At 42.1% G+C, this 17,991-nt stretch overlaps 1 protein-coding gene across 2 annotated transcripts in view; it reads right to left on the bottom strand.

Moving 5' to 3' along the window:
* The window catches only part of LOC119965096 (lysine-specific demethylase 3B-like), a 152,699-nt gene that overhangs the window by 122,763 nt on the left and 11,945 nt on the right, over positions 1-17,991 (bottom strand). For both annotated transcript variants that reach the window (XM_038795387.1, XM_038795388.1), the window contains exons 2-3: positions 1,104-1,271; positions 104-217 (exon numbers count right to left, since the gene is read on the bottom strand). In XM_038795387.1, the coding sequence (XP_038651315.1) occupies positions 104-217; positions 1,104-1,271 (282 nt within the window). The remainder of the gene's footprint in view (positions 1-103; positions 218-1,103; positions 1,272-17,991) is intronic.

Raw genomic sequence — 17,991 nt, 5'->3', positions numbered from 1 at the left:
ATGATAACATTGCAGAGTGAGATCAAGTCTTAAATGAACTTGATTACTTTCTGTAAAAAAGTTACATGCAGCAAGAATACTAAACGAGACAAAAATGAATTACTTTAAATAGTCGAAGGGCAGCACCATCAGCAGAAAAATCCATTACTCGGTCACCAAAGAACTCAACTGGAACGATGGAACCCAAACCAATTTTATCTACCAGTGCTTTATAAGTCTGCAAACACAAAGCAAAAAAGTTAATGACATATCACACCACAAAAAAAGACACTAGAGCATTCAGTGATCTCATGGATGAATAAACTCAAATTTTGAATTTCTCTAATTTAATTCCAGAGTTTGCAAACAAATTCCAAGAGCACCGTAGAAATGAACACATGCCTACTTAGTTGGAGGGAGAATGGACAGACAAATCACTCTTGCAAACAGTAATAGCACTGCCCGTTGCAATCAAAATCAGGACCAAACTAATGAAAAAATATATTCCCAGAAAAATAGCAAACTCATTCACCAAGCCTCTGGACTCATTGGCTACAGCTCAAGCACATAAAATAAACACCCACAATTAAGGTACCTATTGTCACATTTTTCAGGGACCCATTTTCTGCAAACAAAAGAAATACGTTCAAGCAGTGCACTTTTTTTAATTACCCGGGAGCTTGGGGAGACTGTAATCCCCCAGTGCTTTCTCATTGGTTGGTAAATCTGGCTGCCAATCAGCACACTTTTGTCCTGCAGTTTAAGTTGTTGTGATTGTTTGAAATTTTAGCATTCGAGTTTGTCCTGATGAATGCTTGCTGAAAAATTTCAGCAGCGCCTCTCTTTTCAGCAATAAATTGAAATTGTGTTAAACGGAATACATCAAAAAGCTAAACCAGCGAAGGAGGTGGCACTACACAAAATCTAATTTGATGCAAACAAATCATGCCCAGCTTCCATTGAATTAATAAACTTCAGCCCTACCCACTGGAAGTAAGAATTATAATTTCACCTAGGTTCCAGTGATTTAAAGAAAGAATGCACTAATTAGGAACAGATCAAGGAGTTAAAAAGTGTAGTGAACACTTTATTCTGAATTGCAGGAGAGACAAGATTTTTCTTACCAATGCAGGCCATTGACTCGCATTAACCCTTCCTCCCGGTGAGAGTATTGAATCTTTCCTGGAGGCCCACACCAGAGTATGTTCTACAAGGAAAACAAGGACGTCTTCAGCATAAGCTTTCACCCAGGCATGCTTTTTCCACCGTGAATCATCAAAATCAACATACACCTGCAACACAAAGTCATTCAGAATAATATTACAATCCAAATTTAATTTTAACCAATTCATTTTTAGATTAAAGTGAGGAATACCAATTGGGTTAATATGGAACAGAAAGATATATTCACTTTCAAAAGATGCACGTCAAACAAAGTAATTTAAAAAAAGTGGATGCCTTGGGACAACTAAGTTTGGAAAGCTAAGACAGTCAGAACTGTCTGTGTGGAGTTTGCACATTCTCCCAGTGACCCTGCATGGGTTTCCTTCAAGTGCTCTGATTTCCTCTCACAGTCCAAAGATGTGCAGGCTATGTGGATTGGTAATGATCAATGCGCACGGTTACGAGGATAGGGCAGGCGAGTGGGCCCAGGTGGAATGTTCTTTCGGAGGGTTGGTCTCAAAGGGTTGAATGGCCACCTTCTGCACTGGAGGGATTCTATGATTCTATCCCACGTTGAAGACAAGTTAACATTTTGGGTGCAACCCTTTCTCAGAATGAACATTTTGGTGATAGGTCACAGAGACCGGAAACATTAAACTCTTCTTTCTCCACAGTTGGTGCCTGACCTGAACATTTTCAACACTTTCTTTTAATTTCAGATATCCAGCATCTACAGCATTTTACTTTTGTAAAACACGTTGAAGACAAGTTAACATTTTGGGTGCAACCCTTTCTCAGAATGAACATTTTGGTGATAGGTCACAGAGACCGGAAACATTAAACTCTTCTTTCTCCACAGTTGGTGCCTGACCTGAACATTTTCAACACTTTCTTTTAATTTCAGATATCCAGCATCTACAGCATTTTACTTTTGTAAAACATAAGTAAATTCCTTAGTGGGGTTGAAAAAAGGAAGGCACCTTTTCCTTCTATTTTAGACAGAAAGTTAATGGTTTCAATGATCTGCTGATCTTACCATTCACACTGATCTGAATTGAAATCAATTTTCACTTGCTTTAATTTGAAAAACATCCCAAGATGCCACACAAAGTTATGGTCAGACAATATTCTAAACCATTTGTTTTTCCCTGCACTTCTAAAATGAATAACCACAACAGGAGCACATCTAGAATGTAATCTGTGGCCCATGAGAAAGTTCCAAGGAGTCCACCAAAAATAAGATCCACATTGTCAGGGTCCTCCACCCCTAACCGCCTCGTATTGCTGATTGGCAACCAATGCCCTTTATTTTTACAATGTGAGGGCAAAGCATTGGGAAAACAGCTCAGAGCAACAATAGGGTTAAGGATGAGGAGCACAGAAACTATCAGAAGTGGCTGGTATTTCAGCCTGCTGCCGTGCAGTTCACACGGCACAGACTAATCCTAGGTCATCTGCAATCCCAAATTGCCCACAGACTTGTACGAGTAGTTGAAATCTCTCATCTTACACAGCCCCACCACCCCCCACATCAAAATGAAAACACAGATGTGCTGGCAGTGTTGACAATAACCCAGGTACTGACTGCAGTCGAGAGCCGAATACACAGCAACTGTCAAAACCTGGAGCAAGTAACAAGATGCAAAAGAAAAGGTTTGAATTATTTGCGTGGCAAGTGCTTAATGGTACTTGTGGCCATTAATCCAGTTGCTGCAAATTAAGTTCAACAGAGGGAGGAATCACTGAGGCTGAACATCAAACCACATGCTGTGTTGCTTTTGTTTCACTTTTGGCTTGTTTCATGAAATTGAAGTCCAATTTTAATAAGTGCTGTAAATCAAATCATAAGATTTGATTCCGCCAATGTACCACGTGACCATGCAGATGCTGCGACAACGGATGAACGGACATCGCTTGATAATCACCAGGCAGGAATGTTCCCTTCTATTTGGGGAACACTTCAGCAGTCAAGGGCATTTAGCCTCTGATCTTGGGGTAAACGTTCTCTAAGGTGGCCTTCAGAATGCACTACGATAACGCACAAACACAGAGCAAAACTGATAACCAAGTTCCGCACGCATGAGTACGGCCGCAACTGGGACCTTGGATTCATGTCTCACGACATTAACCCCCCCACCATCTGGCCCAGGCTTGCAAAATCCTACCAACTGTCCTGGCTTGAGACAATTCACATCTCTTTAACCTGTGATTATCCCTCTCTCCAGTCGCTCCATCTGGACCTGTAAAGACTCGCATTCAAAGTATCATCTTGTATCATTGACTTTGTCTATATATGTGTTTGTGGAACTCACCTCTTCACTCACCTGTTGAAGGAGCTACGCTCCGAAAGCTAGTGATTCCAAAAATACCTGTTGGACTTTAACCTGGTGCTGTAAGACTTCTTCTGTGCACACCCCAGTCCAACACCGGCATTCCACATCATATTTTAAGTAAACATTGAGTCCCACAGGAATCCATGTTAAGGGTGAGGTCGGGAGAGGACGTGGTCAGGAGCATTGCAGGAAAAGTCATGAGAGTCGACAGGCCACAGAAGAAGTCTGCAGCAAATGAAGTGAAACTGGCAATAATGAAGAGATGCAAGATACAATTTTACTAATAAGGTTAAAGTGAAACACCTTAAGTGAGTTCACTCTAAGCCAGGTCTTACTGTCTGGGAACACTGTTCAACCATTCCTCAGCAGACAACTCTTTCATCAGGAATTAGCCAATTGAATTCTCCCTCCATGTACCCGAGCAGGTGCCAAAGTGTGGTGACTAGGAGATTTTCACGGCACCTTCATTGCAGTGTTAATGTAAGCCTACTTGTGACAATAATAAAGATTATGATGGTTATTATCCCATCACAACACTGCCTTTTGGCAGTTGCAATCGGAAATTTTAGAATCCCTTGCACCTGAATGAGGCCAGAGGGAGCAGATGCCTTGCTCATCATGCTTTTCAGATAAGCTTACAGTAAGAAATGCAATTAAAGTTTGAGTAATTAAAAGAAGCCGAGTCCTTGGTGACCCTTTGTGCTGAAAAATTAATTTTCGAAGCACATTGATCCTAAGATACCAGTTTGCGGCATTTAGATCTGATATATCTCAAGATCTGTAATCCAGCCCTTATTACAGAATATATTTAAACTAAATAAGTGTACAATATAATATTATGTGGATAAATGTCGAAATAATTTATGAATTTAAGAAAATAGATTATAAAAGGAATAATTGTATGGAGACTTGAAATTTGAAATCAGTTTGAAGAAAATAAATCAGGAAAATCTAGCAATTTGCTTAAATAATGGGATATTCCACCAACAAGAATTTTTTTTAAAAAGTCTGCAACCCCAAATGTTACCTCTGCATGTCGACTTGGAGTCACGGCCCACAGTTTGGGAACAGCTGTGTAAGGGCAATTCGGATGGCAGATGAATGACAGAGGTTAATGGAGGTAAGACCCTGGCCTCCCACGCTAGAGTTACTAAACTCCCCATCAACTGTTTTGTAATATATTACTGCTTTAGAATGTTTCATTACTCTTTTGCATAAATAAAACTATTACTTTTTACTGCTTTATAATATTCTGTCACAGTTCTACATCTCAGGTACATATTTATATCTGATTCACACACTTATGGTTAGGTATTCTAACATTATTCTGAAACCTAGAAATGCCTTGGTGACAAGCATTCCTCTTAAATGGATTATTACAGTGTCATTACTCAAGTCTCTGCAAAGGAACCAACACCCACTTCAGCTACTCTTATCCTTTCCACACAAAATTGATGAGGCTTTTCAGGTCTTGTTTTTATATTTCTTGCTAATTTTCTCCCATACTCTAAATTCTTCCTTCATAATTTTTCAGTCATCCTTCACTGGTTCGTAATTTTTTTCCCCAACCTTCTATCTTCCCACTAATCATGGCAGCATTGTACATCTTGGAACCTCTGAATCATAAGAAACTGAGAACCTAGGTTGGATGGAATGACGTGCTTTCCTATTTGTTTCAACACAGTGCAAACCCAACATACAAAAGGATAGAGCTATTTCCCACCAAGGAATAAACAACTGGGTCACAGCTACTGTGATTTTTTCCAGTTAATTCCAGGCACATCAGGGGCGGCACGGTGGAACAGTGGTTAGTATTGCTGCCTCAGGGCGCCATGGACCCGGTTTCAATCCCGGCCCCTGGTCATTGCCCATGTGCAGTTTGCACATTCCCCTATGTCTGTGTGGGTCTCACCCCCACAATCCAAAGATGTGCAGGGTAGGTGGATTAGCCACACTAAATGGCCCCTTAATTGGAAAAAGTAATTGGATACTCTAAATTTATTTTAAAACATTTTCAAGTCACACTGAGCCCTTCTGCAGAGTTTACAGCAGATTTCAGCCTTGTCTAAATTGTACAACTTCAGCACACAATTGCCAGTTATTCCAATCTAAAATATCATAGCAGCCTGTGGTTATGCCAGTTAGATTTATATGGCGCAGACCTCCGACGAGTAAGTTACAGTTTTTGGATCAATGGAATCCTCCTGACAACTATTTTATTGTAATAAAACAAAGTTATTCGAGTTTCCCAATTAATCCAAAATCCCAGCTGTACCTATTCTTTGGGACAGTTAGTAACTCGTCAGTTACCTTGTTATTCCACCCCGACCTTTACTTCATGTCATTTAGAAATCCTGTGTTAATGAACGATATTACACCTTGGAACAAGTGCTATGCTTTTTTAAAAATAAATATTTTATTGAGGTATTTTTGGTATAGAAACAACAAAATAGGCAATATACATAAAACCATAAACGTGCAAAAACCGTTTACCTTTCGTACAGGTCCCACCCTTATTACCCCCCTACTCTAACCTAAACTACTACACCCCCACCCTGGTCTGCTGACGATTAATTTTACGCAAGGAAGTCGACGAACGGTTGCCACCTCCAGGTGAACCCTAACAGTGAACCTCTCACGGCCAAATTAATTTTCTCCATACAGAGAAAGCTAGCCATGTCCGATAGCCAGGTCTCCGACTTCGGGGGCTTTGAGTCCCTCCATGCCAATAGTATCCATCTCCGGGCTACCAGGGAAGCAAGGGCCAAAACATTTGCCTCTCTCCCCTCCTGGATTCCCGGATCTTCCGACACCCCAAAACTCACCACCTCTGGACCCAGCGCCACCCTTGTTTTTAAAATCTTGGACATGACGTCCGCAAACCCCTGCCAAAATCCCCTAAGCTTTGGACATGTCCAAAACATGTGGACATGGTTCGCTGGTCCTCCCACGTGTTTTGTGCACCTGTATTCCCCCCCCCAAAGAATCTGCTCATCCAGGCCACTGTTATGAGAGCCCGGTGCACAACCTTAAATTGTATCAGGCTGAGCCTGGCACACGTTGCAGACGTGTTGACTCAACTCAACGCATCTGCCCATAAACCATCCTCTATCTCACCTCCCAGCTCCTCCTCCTACTTACGCTTCAGCTCCTCGGTCTGCGTCTCCTCCAACCCCATAAGCTCCTTATAGACGTCCGAGACACTCCCCTCCCCGACCCATCCTCTGGCAATTACCCTGTCCTGAAACCCCCCTCAGCGGTAGGAGCGGGAAGGTTGCCACCTGTTTACGAAGGAAGTCCCGCACCTGCAGATACCTGAATTAGTTTCCCATCGCCAGCCCAAACCTTTCCTCGAACGCCTCATACTCAGAAAGCTCCACTCTATGAACATATCCCCCATCCTCTCAATCCCTGCTCTCCGTCATACCCGGAACCCCCCATCCATACTCCCGGGGGCAAACCGGAGGTTATCACAAATTGGGGCCCAGACCGATGCTCCCACATGTCGCTTCCACTGGCCCCAAACTCTCAGGCCCACCACCACCACTGGGCTGGTGGAGTACCGCATCGGCGGGAGTGGCAGAGGCGCAGTTACCAACGCCCCCAGACTGGTGCCCTTACAGGGGTTCGCCCGGAGGTGGCAACCATTTATTGACTGCTTTGCGGGAGAGTGAGCATCAGCGGGGGGGGGTAGAGTTGAGTAGGAGGGATAAAATGGTGGGTAGTACCGGTGACAGAGGAGCGGGCTTGTGCAGTATGTTACGATTTAAGTATTGAATGTACGTGGATGTTTGCACATTTTTGCTTTCTTTCTGTTGATGTCTGTAACTGTTTACAAAGCCAAAAACTACCTCAATAAAATTGTTTATTTAAAAAAAAATTGCAACTCCACCACCTTTTCCTTCCTGTCTGTCCTTCCTAAAAACTGAAGCCCTCCATGTTTAGTTCCCACCCTTGGTCACCTTGGAGCCATGCCTCCGTAATCCCAACTATATCATACTCCTTTACATCTATCTATGCTACTAATTGATCCATTTTATTTTGAATGCTCCATGTGTTCAGATACAAAAGGCAGAAAATTGCCTGACCTACCGTTCATTAATTTTCTCCACTGCATACAAAAGCAGTACTAAAGTACAAAATTACACATTCTACATACAGGAAACCATGGCAGACTATTAGTGGCCATAGACGTCATCCACTATTCTACTCAGATCTTATCTTACCATTGGCAGGTACTAGTATAGGAACAAAAATAAAATGGGAGGGATGGAAACACTGGTCGCAAGTTGAAATATTTCTTTCATGGACTTCAATGGTCAGGATCAAATTAGTTAACTTGCTTGAATTAATTACTAGCAGCATTCTTTGAAATGCAAGGAGTTCTTTGGTGTTTACACTCCAGATGTTATACACCTGTATAGATTTGCCATTTCCAAAAGGAAACAGATGACCATACCCATAAACATTCAATTATGTCAATTCCAAGCATGGAAAAGTGGATGAGCAAATCTGGAAATATAATTGCAAGTGAGTGTATAGCTTGATACCGGACTGGTTAATTGTAGAAGTATACAATTAAAGTGCTTTCTAAAATACCGATAATTAATCAAACTGAAGACTGTTTCATTCCCAACACAAGCAATACAGCATTGAGCCAAAATAAAACTAAGTCAATTTGTCACAACAATAACCCTTTATCAACCCGAAGACGTTACGTTGAAGGACTAATTGCCCACAGCAGACTTTCTTCCATAAATATTTAAACATATTGTGCTTTTAGTAAAAAAATCTTTGTGCTTCATATTATTTAAATTACATGAAATTTTATCAAATTAAATGTTAGTTATGTAATGCCATTCAATTATTCCAAGACATATAACATTTATAATCTGGATTCCAGCATAATTTAATTTGGTGTGGAGGATTCTGGACTGCATTGTCTATACCCTGACAAAACAGATTTGCAATATTCCATCAGCATTATAACTGTTCCAACGTTACTGCAGTGTACAAAGCAATAGACAAAAATCACAATCCAATTTGGTCTTCAGCTTTCATTTCTCTAATTGCAAAGTCAGTAAAGCTGCATCCATTAATTCCATGATTTCCAGGGTATCCTCGTGTCTGAATGCAGGTGTCGGGTATAGTACCTTCACAGGATTGTTATAATCAGCAGTAGCATTTGTACTTATTGAAGTAATCTTTCATTCTTCACTTTGTTAAACCGTCTGATGTTAAAGAACCATCTTGTCAAAGGTATTTTTGAATTGCCACATTTCTGATCTAAACAGCTACGCCAGCATCTGCTATAAAACTCTAAAATGTATGTTTCTCCAATCACGTTTCATTCCTCAATTGAATGGAGCATTCAAAATGCTCCACTCATCATTATGACATAGGTTTGACATCTGACAGTCTCAATCATCTTGCATCATACTGCCCAAGTGAAAGAATGCCGATATTTACATTTGCTCACCTTCCAGTGGCATTTCTTCATGGTCAACTTTAATTTTCATTATCTCAGTATTTGAAAGGGTATAACTCAACTTTTCTAGTGATAGCTATGAGATATTATCTTTATTTGTATGTTTTCTGTATTTGGATGAAATGAGACTGATGCCATATGCAAAGTCCAAGTCACCAACATTCAAATGGACAGAATGCAACCCTAAATTAGTACATAAGTGCCAGAGAAAACTTCCTCAGGATTCCTACTCTAGGGTGTTATTTTTTTCACAGGGTAAAGACTGTAACCAAAGTTCTAGCCAATCATTCACAACACAATAAATTTAACTGATTTGGCCTTCCCAGCACAAAATATAATGCACTAGCACAATTGCATCCATATTTGCTCACAGACAATTCAGTATCTAGTCAGACTTCATTTAAAAGGTCAGCCACTTTGCCTAGGTTCCTGTGAGATTATTCCTTTCTTCACACAATATTGAGTGAAGCAAGTTTTCCTGAAGTGCAACTGCACAAATAAATGAATAAAATAATGGTTACCTATTCTACACAAAGTAGTACATAGAACATAGAACAGTACAGCACAGAACAGGCCCTTCGGCCCTCAATGTTGTGCCGAGCCATGATCACCCCACTCAAACCCACGTATCCACCCTATACCCGTAACCCAACAACCCCCCCCTTAACCTTACTTTTTTTTTATTAGGACACTACGGGCAATTTAGCATGGCCAATCCACCTAACCCGCACATCTTTGGACTGTGGGAGGAAACCGGAGCACCCGGAGGAAACCCACGCACACAGGGGGAGGACGTGCAGACTCCACACAGACAGTGACCCAGCCGGGAATCGAACCTGGGACCCTGGAGCTGTGAAGCATTTATGCTAACCACCATGCTACCCTGCTGCCCCAGTCTTCATACAGTCTCCATTCAACAGTTCACTAGGATAACGAACAAGAACAACGAAAAGTACAGCACAGGAACAGGTCCGTTGAACCTGCAAGCCTGTGCCGATCATGATGCCCTAACTAAAACAAAACCTTCTGCCCTTACTCGGTCAGTTCCTCCCTATTCATGTATCCATCCAGATGCATCTTAAATGGTGCTAATGTGCCTGCTTCCACCACATCCTCTGGCAGCACATTCCAGGCTCCCACCACTCTCTGCGTGAAAAACAATCTCCCTTAAACTTTCCCCCTCTCCGTCTTTCCAGTGAAAACAATCCTAGCTTATTCAACCTCTCATCATAGCCGACACCCTCGAAACCAGGCAACATACTGGTGAACCTTCTTTGCACTCCCATGTTTCCACACCCTTCTGATAATGTGATGACCAGAACTTCACGTAATACCCAAAATGCGGCCTAACCAAGGATTTATACAGCTGCAACGTGATTTCCCAACTCTTGTACTCAATGCCCCAGCTGATGAATGCAAGCATGCCATATCCCGACTTAATCACCTTGGTCAGCTGTGTTGCCACTTTTAGGGAACTGTGGATCTGCATGCCCAGATCCCTCTGTATGTTAATGTTCCGAAGGGTTCTGCTATTTACAGTATAATTCATACCCAGATTTGACCCTCCAAATGCATCACCATGCATTTGTCTATATTAAATTCCATCTGCCATTTCTGTGCCCAAGTCTCCAATCTATATACTGTTATATCCTCTAACAATCCTCAGCACTATTAACAACTCCGCCAATCTTCGTGTCATCCACAAACTTAAGAATCAGACTACCCACATTTTCCTCCAGATCATTTATATATACAAACAGAGGTCCTAGCACTGATCCCTGCGAACACCACTAGCTAGATCTCCATTCAGAAAAACACCCTTCCACCACGACACTGTTTTCTATAACCAAGCTAGTTCTGTATCCATCTAGCCAGCCCACCCCGAATCCCATGTGATTTTAGTTTTGTACCAGTGTGCCATGTGGGACCTTGTCAAACGCACTAAGTATAAAACTACCGTCTTAATAAAGTCAATGTATTGAAAACTGACTACTGTGGTCTACAGTTAGATATCCGATCTCAATCTCATGATCCAGAAATAGAAAGTGTAAAGATTAAATAGCATAGTGTCTTGGCACACTAGACATTCAACTTCAAGACCCAAAGTGAATCCAGATTGATGGTGCTGCAAATTTCTTCTGATTGGATCCAAGATATATAAGCTGCTTCAACTATAGGAGCATGTCTCCAAGCTCTTAAATTGTTTGTTTCAGTACAAGCTGGCAACTAGTTAAAGACAACAACAGTTAGGGCAGCTTGGTGGCACAATGGATAGCACTGCTGTCCCACGGCACTGAGGACCTGGGTTTGATCCCGGCCTTGGGTCACTGTCCGTCTGCAGTTTGCATTCTCCCCATATTTGCGTGGTTCTCACCCCCACAACCCAAAAAAATGTGCAGGTTCGGTGGATTGGCCACACTACATTGCCCCTTAATTTAAAAAAAAGAATTGGATACTCTAAATTTATATTAAATAAGACAACTGTTGGAGCAAAAATGGGAAGTTACACTAAATACTCCAGCATTCTACCAGGGACCAAATCTAGCTTGCCCATCACCTTTCTCCATTGACCAACAATACCTCCTACTCTTCTAATACGTCAAATTAAACATTCTTATATTTTGTTTAAGTCCTTCAATGGCCTGGCTTTCCCTATCTTTTAATGTCATTTGGCCATACAATCCACACAAATGCAGTATTACTGTGACTCTGGCCACTTACATATCTCTCCTTTCATCCCACCAATGCACCAATATTGGTAATTGAGTTTCCAGCCTGCTAGACTTCATGGTCTTGAATTTACTCCCCAAACGCTACGTCTTCACCTTCCTCTCCATTTAAACACTTCCCTAAAACCTAGGCTAATATTTTTCAATCACAGAATATTGTAAGAGGAACATTCAACCTACGCGACTAGTGTTTGCTCTCTGTATCAGCTATCTAATCAGTCCCACTCCAATGTTCTTCTGCCATAATCCTGTAATTTCTATTTCCTGTCCAAGAATATAGGCAATTCCCTTTTGAAAGTTTGTTATCTTTTCAGCTATCGTCTTTAATAAAGCAAAATACTGTGCGTGCTCTAAAGAGTCACACAGACTCAAAACGTTACCTCTGTTTCTCTCTCCACCGATGCTGCCAAACCTGCTGAGTTTATTCAGCATTTTCTGTTTGTATTTCAGCTATCATCTTTGTTGGCTTGACTTCTCTGTCAACGCCATGGGACATTGCATTTATCTAGCTCATTTAAAATAACATTACTGTAATGCAGAGGGATACATTTGGAGGTTGGGATAAAAACACAATGTTAAATCAAACCAAGGGAAATTTTACTCTTTATTTTGCTGTAAAACAACTTGAAACTAGGAGTGCTTAATGCTGACACGAGGTGAAAAAGTGATATATTTTCAACTTAAAAATGAAAATTTGCAACTGTGTCACAGGTTGACCAGTTTATTATGATAAAAATATTTCCACAAATTTCTCATTCCAGATGTCCTTACTGCACAAATGCTAGTCTTCTCTATTGTATGGTTTTGAATCCTTGTTGCATGTAAGCATACTTGGCATGTTGCTCAGTTGGGAGACTTAACAAAAAGTAATGATTAGCTGCTGATACGCCAATGGGCAACAAGAATGCAATCATTCAACCACAGCCTTTCCGGATACAGTTAAGAGAGTTAACTTCTCTTTTCCCAAGAATATCTGTTAAAATAGTAACTCATACTGGGAGAAAATGAGCTAAAATTACTATGTAAATTGAAAAACCTATCGATATGATTTGGGACTCTATACTTTCAATGACTGCCGGAACAAAATCTAAAATCAGTAAGAAGCTGAATAACAGTGGTGTTGCCCAACTCAAATAGTCTATTAATATCTCCTAATGGCCACAACATTTGGCACAGTACAATGCTTATTACTGAAATGAATGTAAAAGCTCAGTTAACAGTAGAAACATACTCATGGCAATATTTTGTTTGCTGATTTCAAATCAAATTTCTTCACTTTTCCTAGCTCTGGGATAGCAGATAACTTCTGCTAATGCAACACCAACATGGTGGTGAAAAGTCTCCAGGCAAATCATGCAACAACCTATCTGATTTCTCCCCCACAATTTATGTAATTACCTTTCCTTCCCTACCTAATTTTTTTTAAAGCCTTAATGAGTTGTTGCAGCATATTTTGCGCATGGTACAGACTTCAGCCATCGTGAAGGGAATTAATGTTTAAGATAGTAGGCGATGGCGTGATTATCACAATCTAATTATGTGTGAATTAAAATTAACAGCTTGTTTCTCATTCCACATTCTAACAACGTGTTCACTTTTTCACGTTTAAAAAAGGTGTACAGTGGTTATTTGATCTACTGTAAAATTACTTTGAATACTTTGTTGAATAGCAAATCTACATAGTTATCACTGGGATTATTTAATTTTTTTCACCTATCCTCTTCAATCCAGGAGCTGCATCATTTTCTCTTTGTTTTGGCAGTCCCTCAGCGTCAAGAGTGACTTGCTCCACTCCGGTGAGGTGAGATCTGCGGTGGTTGAACAGTGCAAGCATGGATCCACACGCAGCCTCTGCAGTTTGGCAGGTGGTGTTTGATGATGTGGGTAGATGGAACACTCTGGATTCTGCACTCTCCTTCCACTGTTTACACTTGGCCTCCATGTACTCCACCTTACGACACCCGGGTGATTGGCGCCTTCACGAATGCTTTTTCTCCAGTTTCCAGTACGGCAAGTTATTTCCAAGTGTCAATGGGGATGTTGCATTTATTTAGGGAGCCTTTCAGAGTCCCCTTGTAGTGTTTCCTCTGCCCTCCTAGTGATCGCTTGCAATTGCAGAGCTCAGTGTATACAGCACTTGTTTCGGGAGTCATGTCGGGCAATGTGGTCCGCCCATCACAGCTGGTCGAACGTGACCACTGCCTCGATGCTGGGGACATTGGCCTGGGAAAGGATGCTTACTTTGGTATGGCTATCCTGCCAGTGGATTTGCAGCATTTTGCAGAGGGAAAGTTGGTGATATCTCTCCAGGGATCTGAGATGTCTGCTGTACATTGTTCATGTTTCTGATGCATACAAGAGGACAGGTACCCCGCTGCTCTGTGGACCATGAGCTTGGTGGTGGATTAGAGGTCTCGGTCTTGACACACTCGGTTCCTCAGGCATCCGAAGACTGCACTGGCACATTGGAGCCAATGTTGGATTTTGTCGTCAATGTCTACTCCTGCCAAGAGGGGGTTCCCGAGGTATGGGAAATGATCCACATTGTCCAAGGGCTCACCATGGATCTTGATGGTCGGGGGGCAGTTTTATGTGGCAGGAGCAGATTGTTTTCTGGTTGTTTAGTCTGAGGCCCATTCTCTCATCTGTCTTGGTGAATGTATCGATAACAGTTTGTAGCTCGGCCTCAGTATGTGCAAACACAAGTGTCGTGTAAGAACTGTAGCTCGATGATAGAGTTTAGGGAGGTCCTGGTTCTGGCCTGGAAGCGGAGGTTGAACTGGTTCCTGCTTGTTGCAACTAACAGACCAAGGGGAAGGATTGGGTTAAAATGCAACCGCAGAAGAAGCAACTACTGTCTGTTGCCCATTCCATTGTTCAGAATATCCAACACACCTCCCAAGGAGCTTGTGAGCTGTTATCTAATTTCACTGTCTGTTTTCACTGCTTGTGGGATCATCTTTCAATTGAGGCGACCAAACACAATATAGGAAACTGCTTTGCTCTATCTGTAAGTGGAACTCATTACTGTTTTGGCTCTTCACTTAAACACATTCTCCCATCACCAACTATGACTCCTTTGGCTCCTAATACTGCTCCAACCAAGCTCAATACAAGCTTCAACAACATGTATTTCTTTTCAGTATACTGCCGTCCATTGCTCTTAACAATATCTTCAGTAACTTCAGTAACTTAAACAATAAACCCTTACATCCAGCATGTGACACTGGTGATGGGGACTGGTAGTATCCTGGATGAATGAATGGAAAACAACTGTACTTTTTGTTAGAATACTACCTGGCAAGGTTCTGCATGTAATTTTCTCTCTTTTTCAGACATGGGCCTACTGTGCAATTCCTACATGTCTTCCCTTCCTTTAAACCTCCTGACTTTCCCAGTTTTTTATTGTACGAGATGATCGTTCACATCATTTAACAGTTTTTTTTTGTCACTCCAATAAGCAGTGGGCAGGTTAATCAATTCAACAACTTCTCAGTCAATGGAACACTTGCTTTATTTGCTTCTTCTCCCACCTTCCACTTTCATCTGACGAAGAGTCTTACTTATCTTTCAGTTTTCGGTTCTCAGGAAGTCAGAAGCAGAAACACAAATCTGGTTTTCCTTTTAACAGACACTGATTCAACTATTTGATTTTTTTTTTCGTGCCATCATTATCTCTCGATGGTGCTCGAACTAAGGATCTATATGCACTTATGATCTATAAAAAAACATAATTGACTGCAATCCCAGCACCAACACTGTGTGGAATACATACAAGCTGACTTTGTTAAAAGGATGAAAAAGCAATTGTTGGAAACCAAACATAAAAACATAAAACACTAGAAATACCCAGTAGATCAGGCAACATCAGTGAAAAGAGAAACACAGCTAACATTTCAGGTGTGCGGCACGGTAGCAGTGGTTAACACCGTTCCTTCACAGTGCCAGGGACCCGGATTCAATTCCCGGCTCGGGTCACTGTCTGCTGCGGAGTCTGCACATTCCCCGTGTCTGCGTGGGTTTCCTCCAGGTGCTCCGGATTCCTCACACAAGTCCGAAAGACGTGCTTGTTAGGTGAATTGGACATTCTGAATTCACCGTGAACCCGATCAGGCACCAGAATGTGGCGACAAGCGGATTTTCACAGTAACTTCATTGCAGTGTTAATGTAAGCCTACTTGTGACAATAAAGATTATTAAAGGTTTGTGATCTGTCGTTAGAACTGGAAAAAGTTAGAAAGATAGAAAAGGGAGACACAAAGGCAGGCCCTTTGATAGGGTGGAAACTGGAGAAATTGAATGATAAAATGAATCGTAGCACAAGTTAAAGGAGATGGTCATGAGCCAAGTAAAGAAACAAAACATGGAACTGGAAGAGATTTTTAAAAATTCATTTATGGGATGTGGACGTCGCATTTAGTGCTCATCCCGAGTTGCCAATCCGGGATCTTTTTTTAATTTGTCCACTTAAGGAGCAATTTAGCATGGCCAATTCACCTACCCTGCACATCTTTCTTGGTTGTGGGAGTAAGACCCATGCAGACACGGGGAGAATGTGCAAACTCCACACAGTGACCTGGGACTAGGATCGAACCCGGGTCCTCGGTGCCACGAGGCAGCAGTGCTAACCATTGCGCCACAGTGCTGCTCTAAGCTTCTCGAATGTTATTAGAACTGCACTTATCCACGCAAGTGAAGAGTATTCCATCACACTCCTGACTTGTGCCTTGTAAATGGTGGATAGGTTTGAGGTAGTTAGGAGATGAGTTATTCGTCACTGGTTTTCCAGCCTCTGATCTGCTCTTGTAGCCATTGTATTTACATGAACATAGAACAGTACAGCACAGAACAGGCCCTTCGGCCCTCAATGTTGTGCCGAGCCATGATCACCCTACTCAAACCCATGTATCCACCCTATACCCGTAACCCAACAACCCCCCCCTTAACCTTACTTTTATTAGCACACTACGGGCAATTTAGCATGGCCAATCCACCTAACCCGCACATCTTTGGACTGTGGGAGGAAACCGGAGCACCCGGAGGAAACCCACGCACACAGGGGGAGGACGTGCAGACTCCACACAGACAGTGACCCAGCCAGGAATCGAACCTGGGACCCTGGAGCTGTGAAGCATTTATGCTAACCACCATGCTACCCTGCTGCCCCGAACATGGCTCAACCAAGTTCAGCTTCTGGTTAATGGTAATCCCCAGAATGTCGATAGTGGGAGCTTCAGCAATGGTAATGACATTGAATGTCAAGGGGTGATGGTTAGATCCTCTTTTGTTGGAGATGGTCATTGCAGGGTACTTACGTGGCACAAACATTACTTGCTACTTGTCAGCCTAGGCTTGGATATTGTCCAGGTCTTGCTGCATTTGTGAATGTAAATGGTAATAACAGAATCATCCCCAACAGCTGCCGTCAGATATAAGTGAAGACAGAGGCTATTAACTGAAATGGCCAAATTCAATGTTGAGTCTAGAAGGCTGTAAAGAGGCTAACAGAAAGATGTGGTGCTATTCCTCAATTCTGTTGAGCTACAATGGATCAGTGCAGGAGGCATAAGACAGAGGGGTTTCAGAGTTAAAACAACAATCAGTCCCTTCAGAATGAAACAGGAGGGGAGGGATAGTAGATTTGGCGGTGGACACATACTAGAGGCATCAGAAACAGCGCAGGATAATCCATTAAGTTGGTGAGCTGGGTAGGGCAGCACGGTGGTGCAGTGGTTAGCACAGCTGCCTCACGGTGCCGAGGACCCAGGTTCGATCCCAGTTCTGGGTCACTGTCCACGTGGAGTTTGCACATTCTCCCCGTTTGCGCCCACGTTTCACCCCCACAACCCAGAGATGTCCAGGGTAGGTGGATTGCCTCCGCTAAATTGCCCCTTAATTGGAAAAAATGAATTGGGTACTCTAAATTGATTTTTAAAAGTTTGTGAGCTGGAAGGTGAGAACAAAGGGAACTCCTATATATACTTAATCAGGGAGGGCAATGAACACAAAATGTGGGAAATGGAACAGATACAATCAAGGACCTTGTTACCAATGATCAGGGAATCCTTGGTTCAGAAAAAAGACATTTCAAAAGCACTGTTATGAAGATAGCACCATCACAATTGAAGCAACATCACAACTGAAGCAAGAGAGATGGAAAAATTGGAATTAAAAGTCTTTATAGGAAGAGAGGTGGGAGGAAGTGACAGAAGTATGGATATTGGTCTATTGCATATCCCCAGAAATGGAGACAGGGAGGTTAAGGAAAGGAAGGTTAGGAGAGGGATCATGTGAAGTT

This window comes from Scyliorhinus canicula, chromosome 4 (genome assembly GCF_902713615.1).
Source record: "Scyliorhinus canicula chromosome 4, sScyCan1.1, whole genome shotgun sequence".
Classification (NCBI taxonomy): domain Eukaryota; kingdom Metazoa; phylum Chordata; class Chondrichthyes; order Carcharhiniformes; family Scyliorhinidae; genus Scyliorhinus; species Scyliorhinus canicula.
Note: the sequence above shows the minus strand (reverse complement) of the source record. Positions and strands in the feature narration are given on the sequence as shown.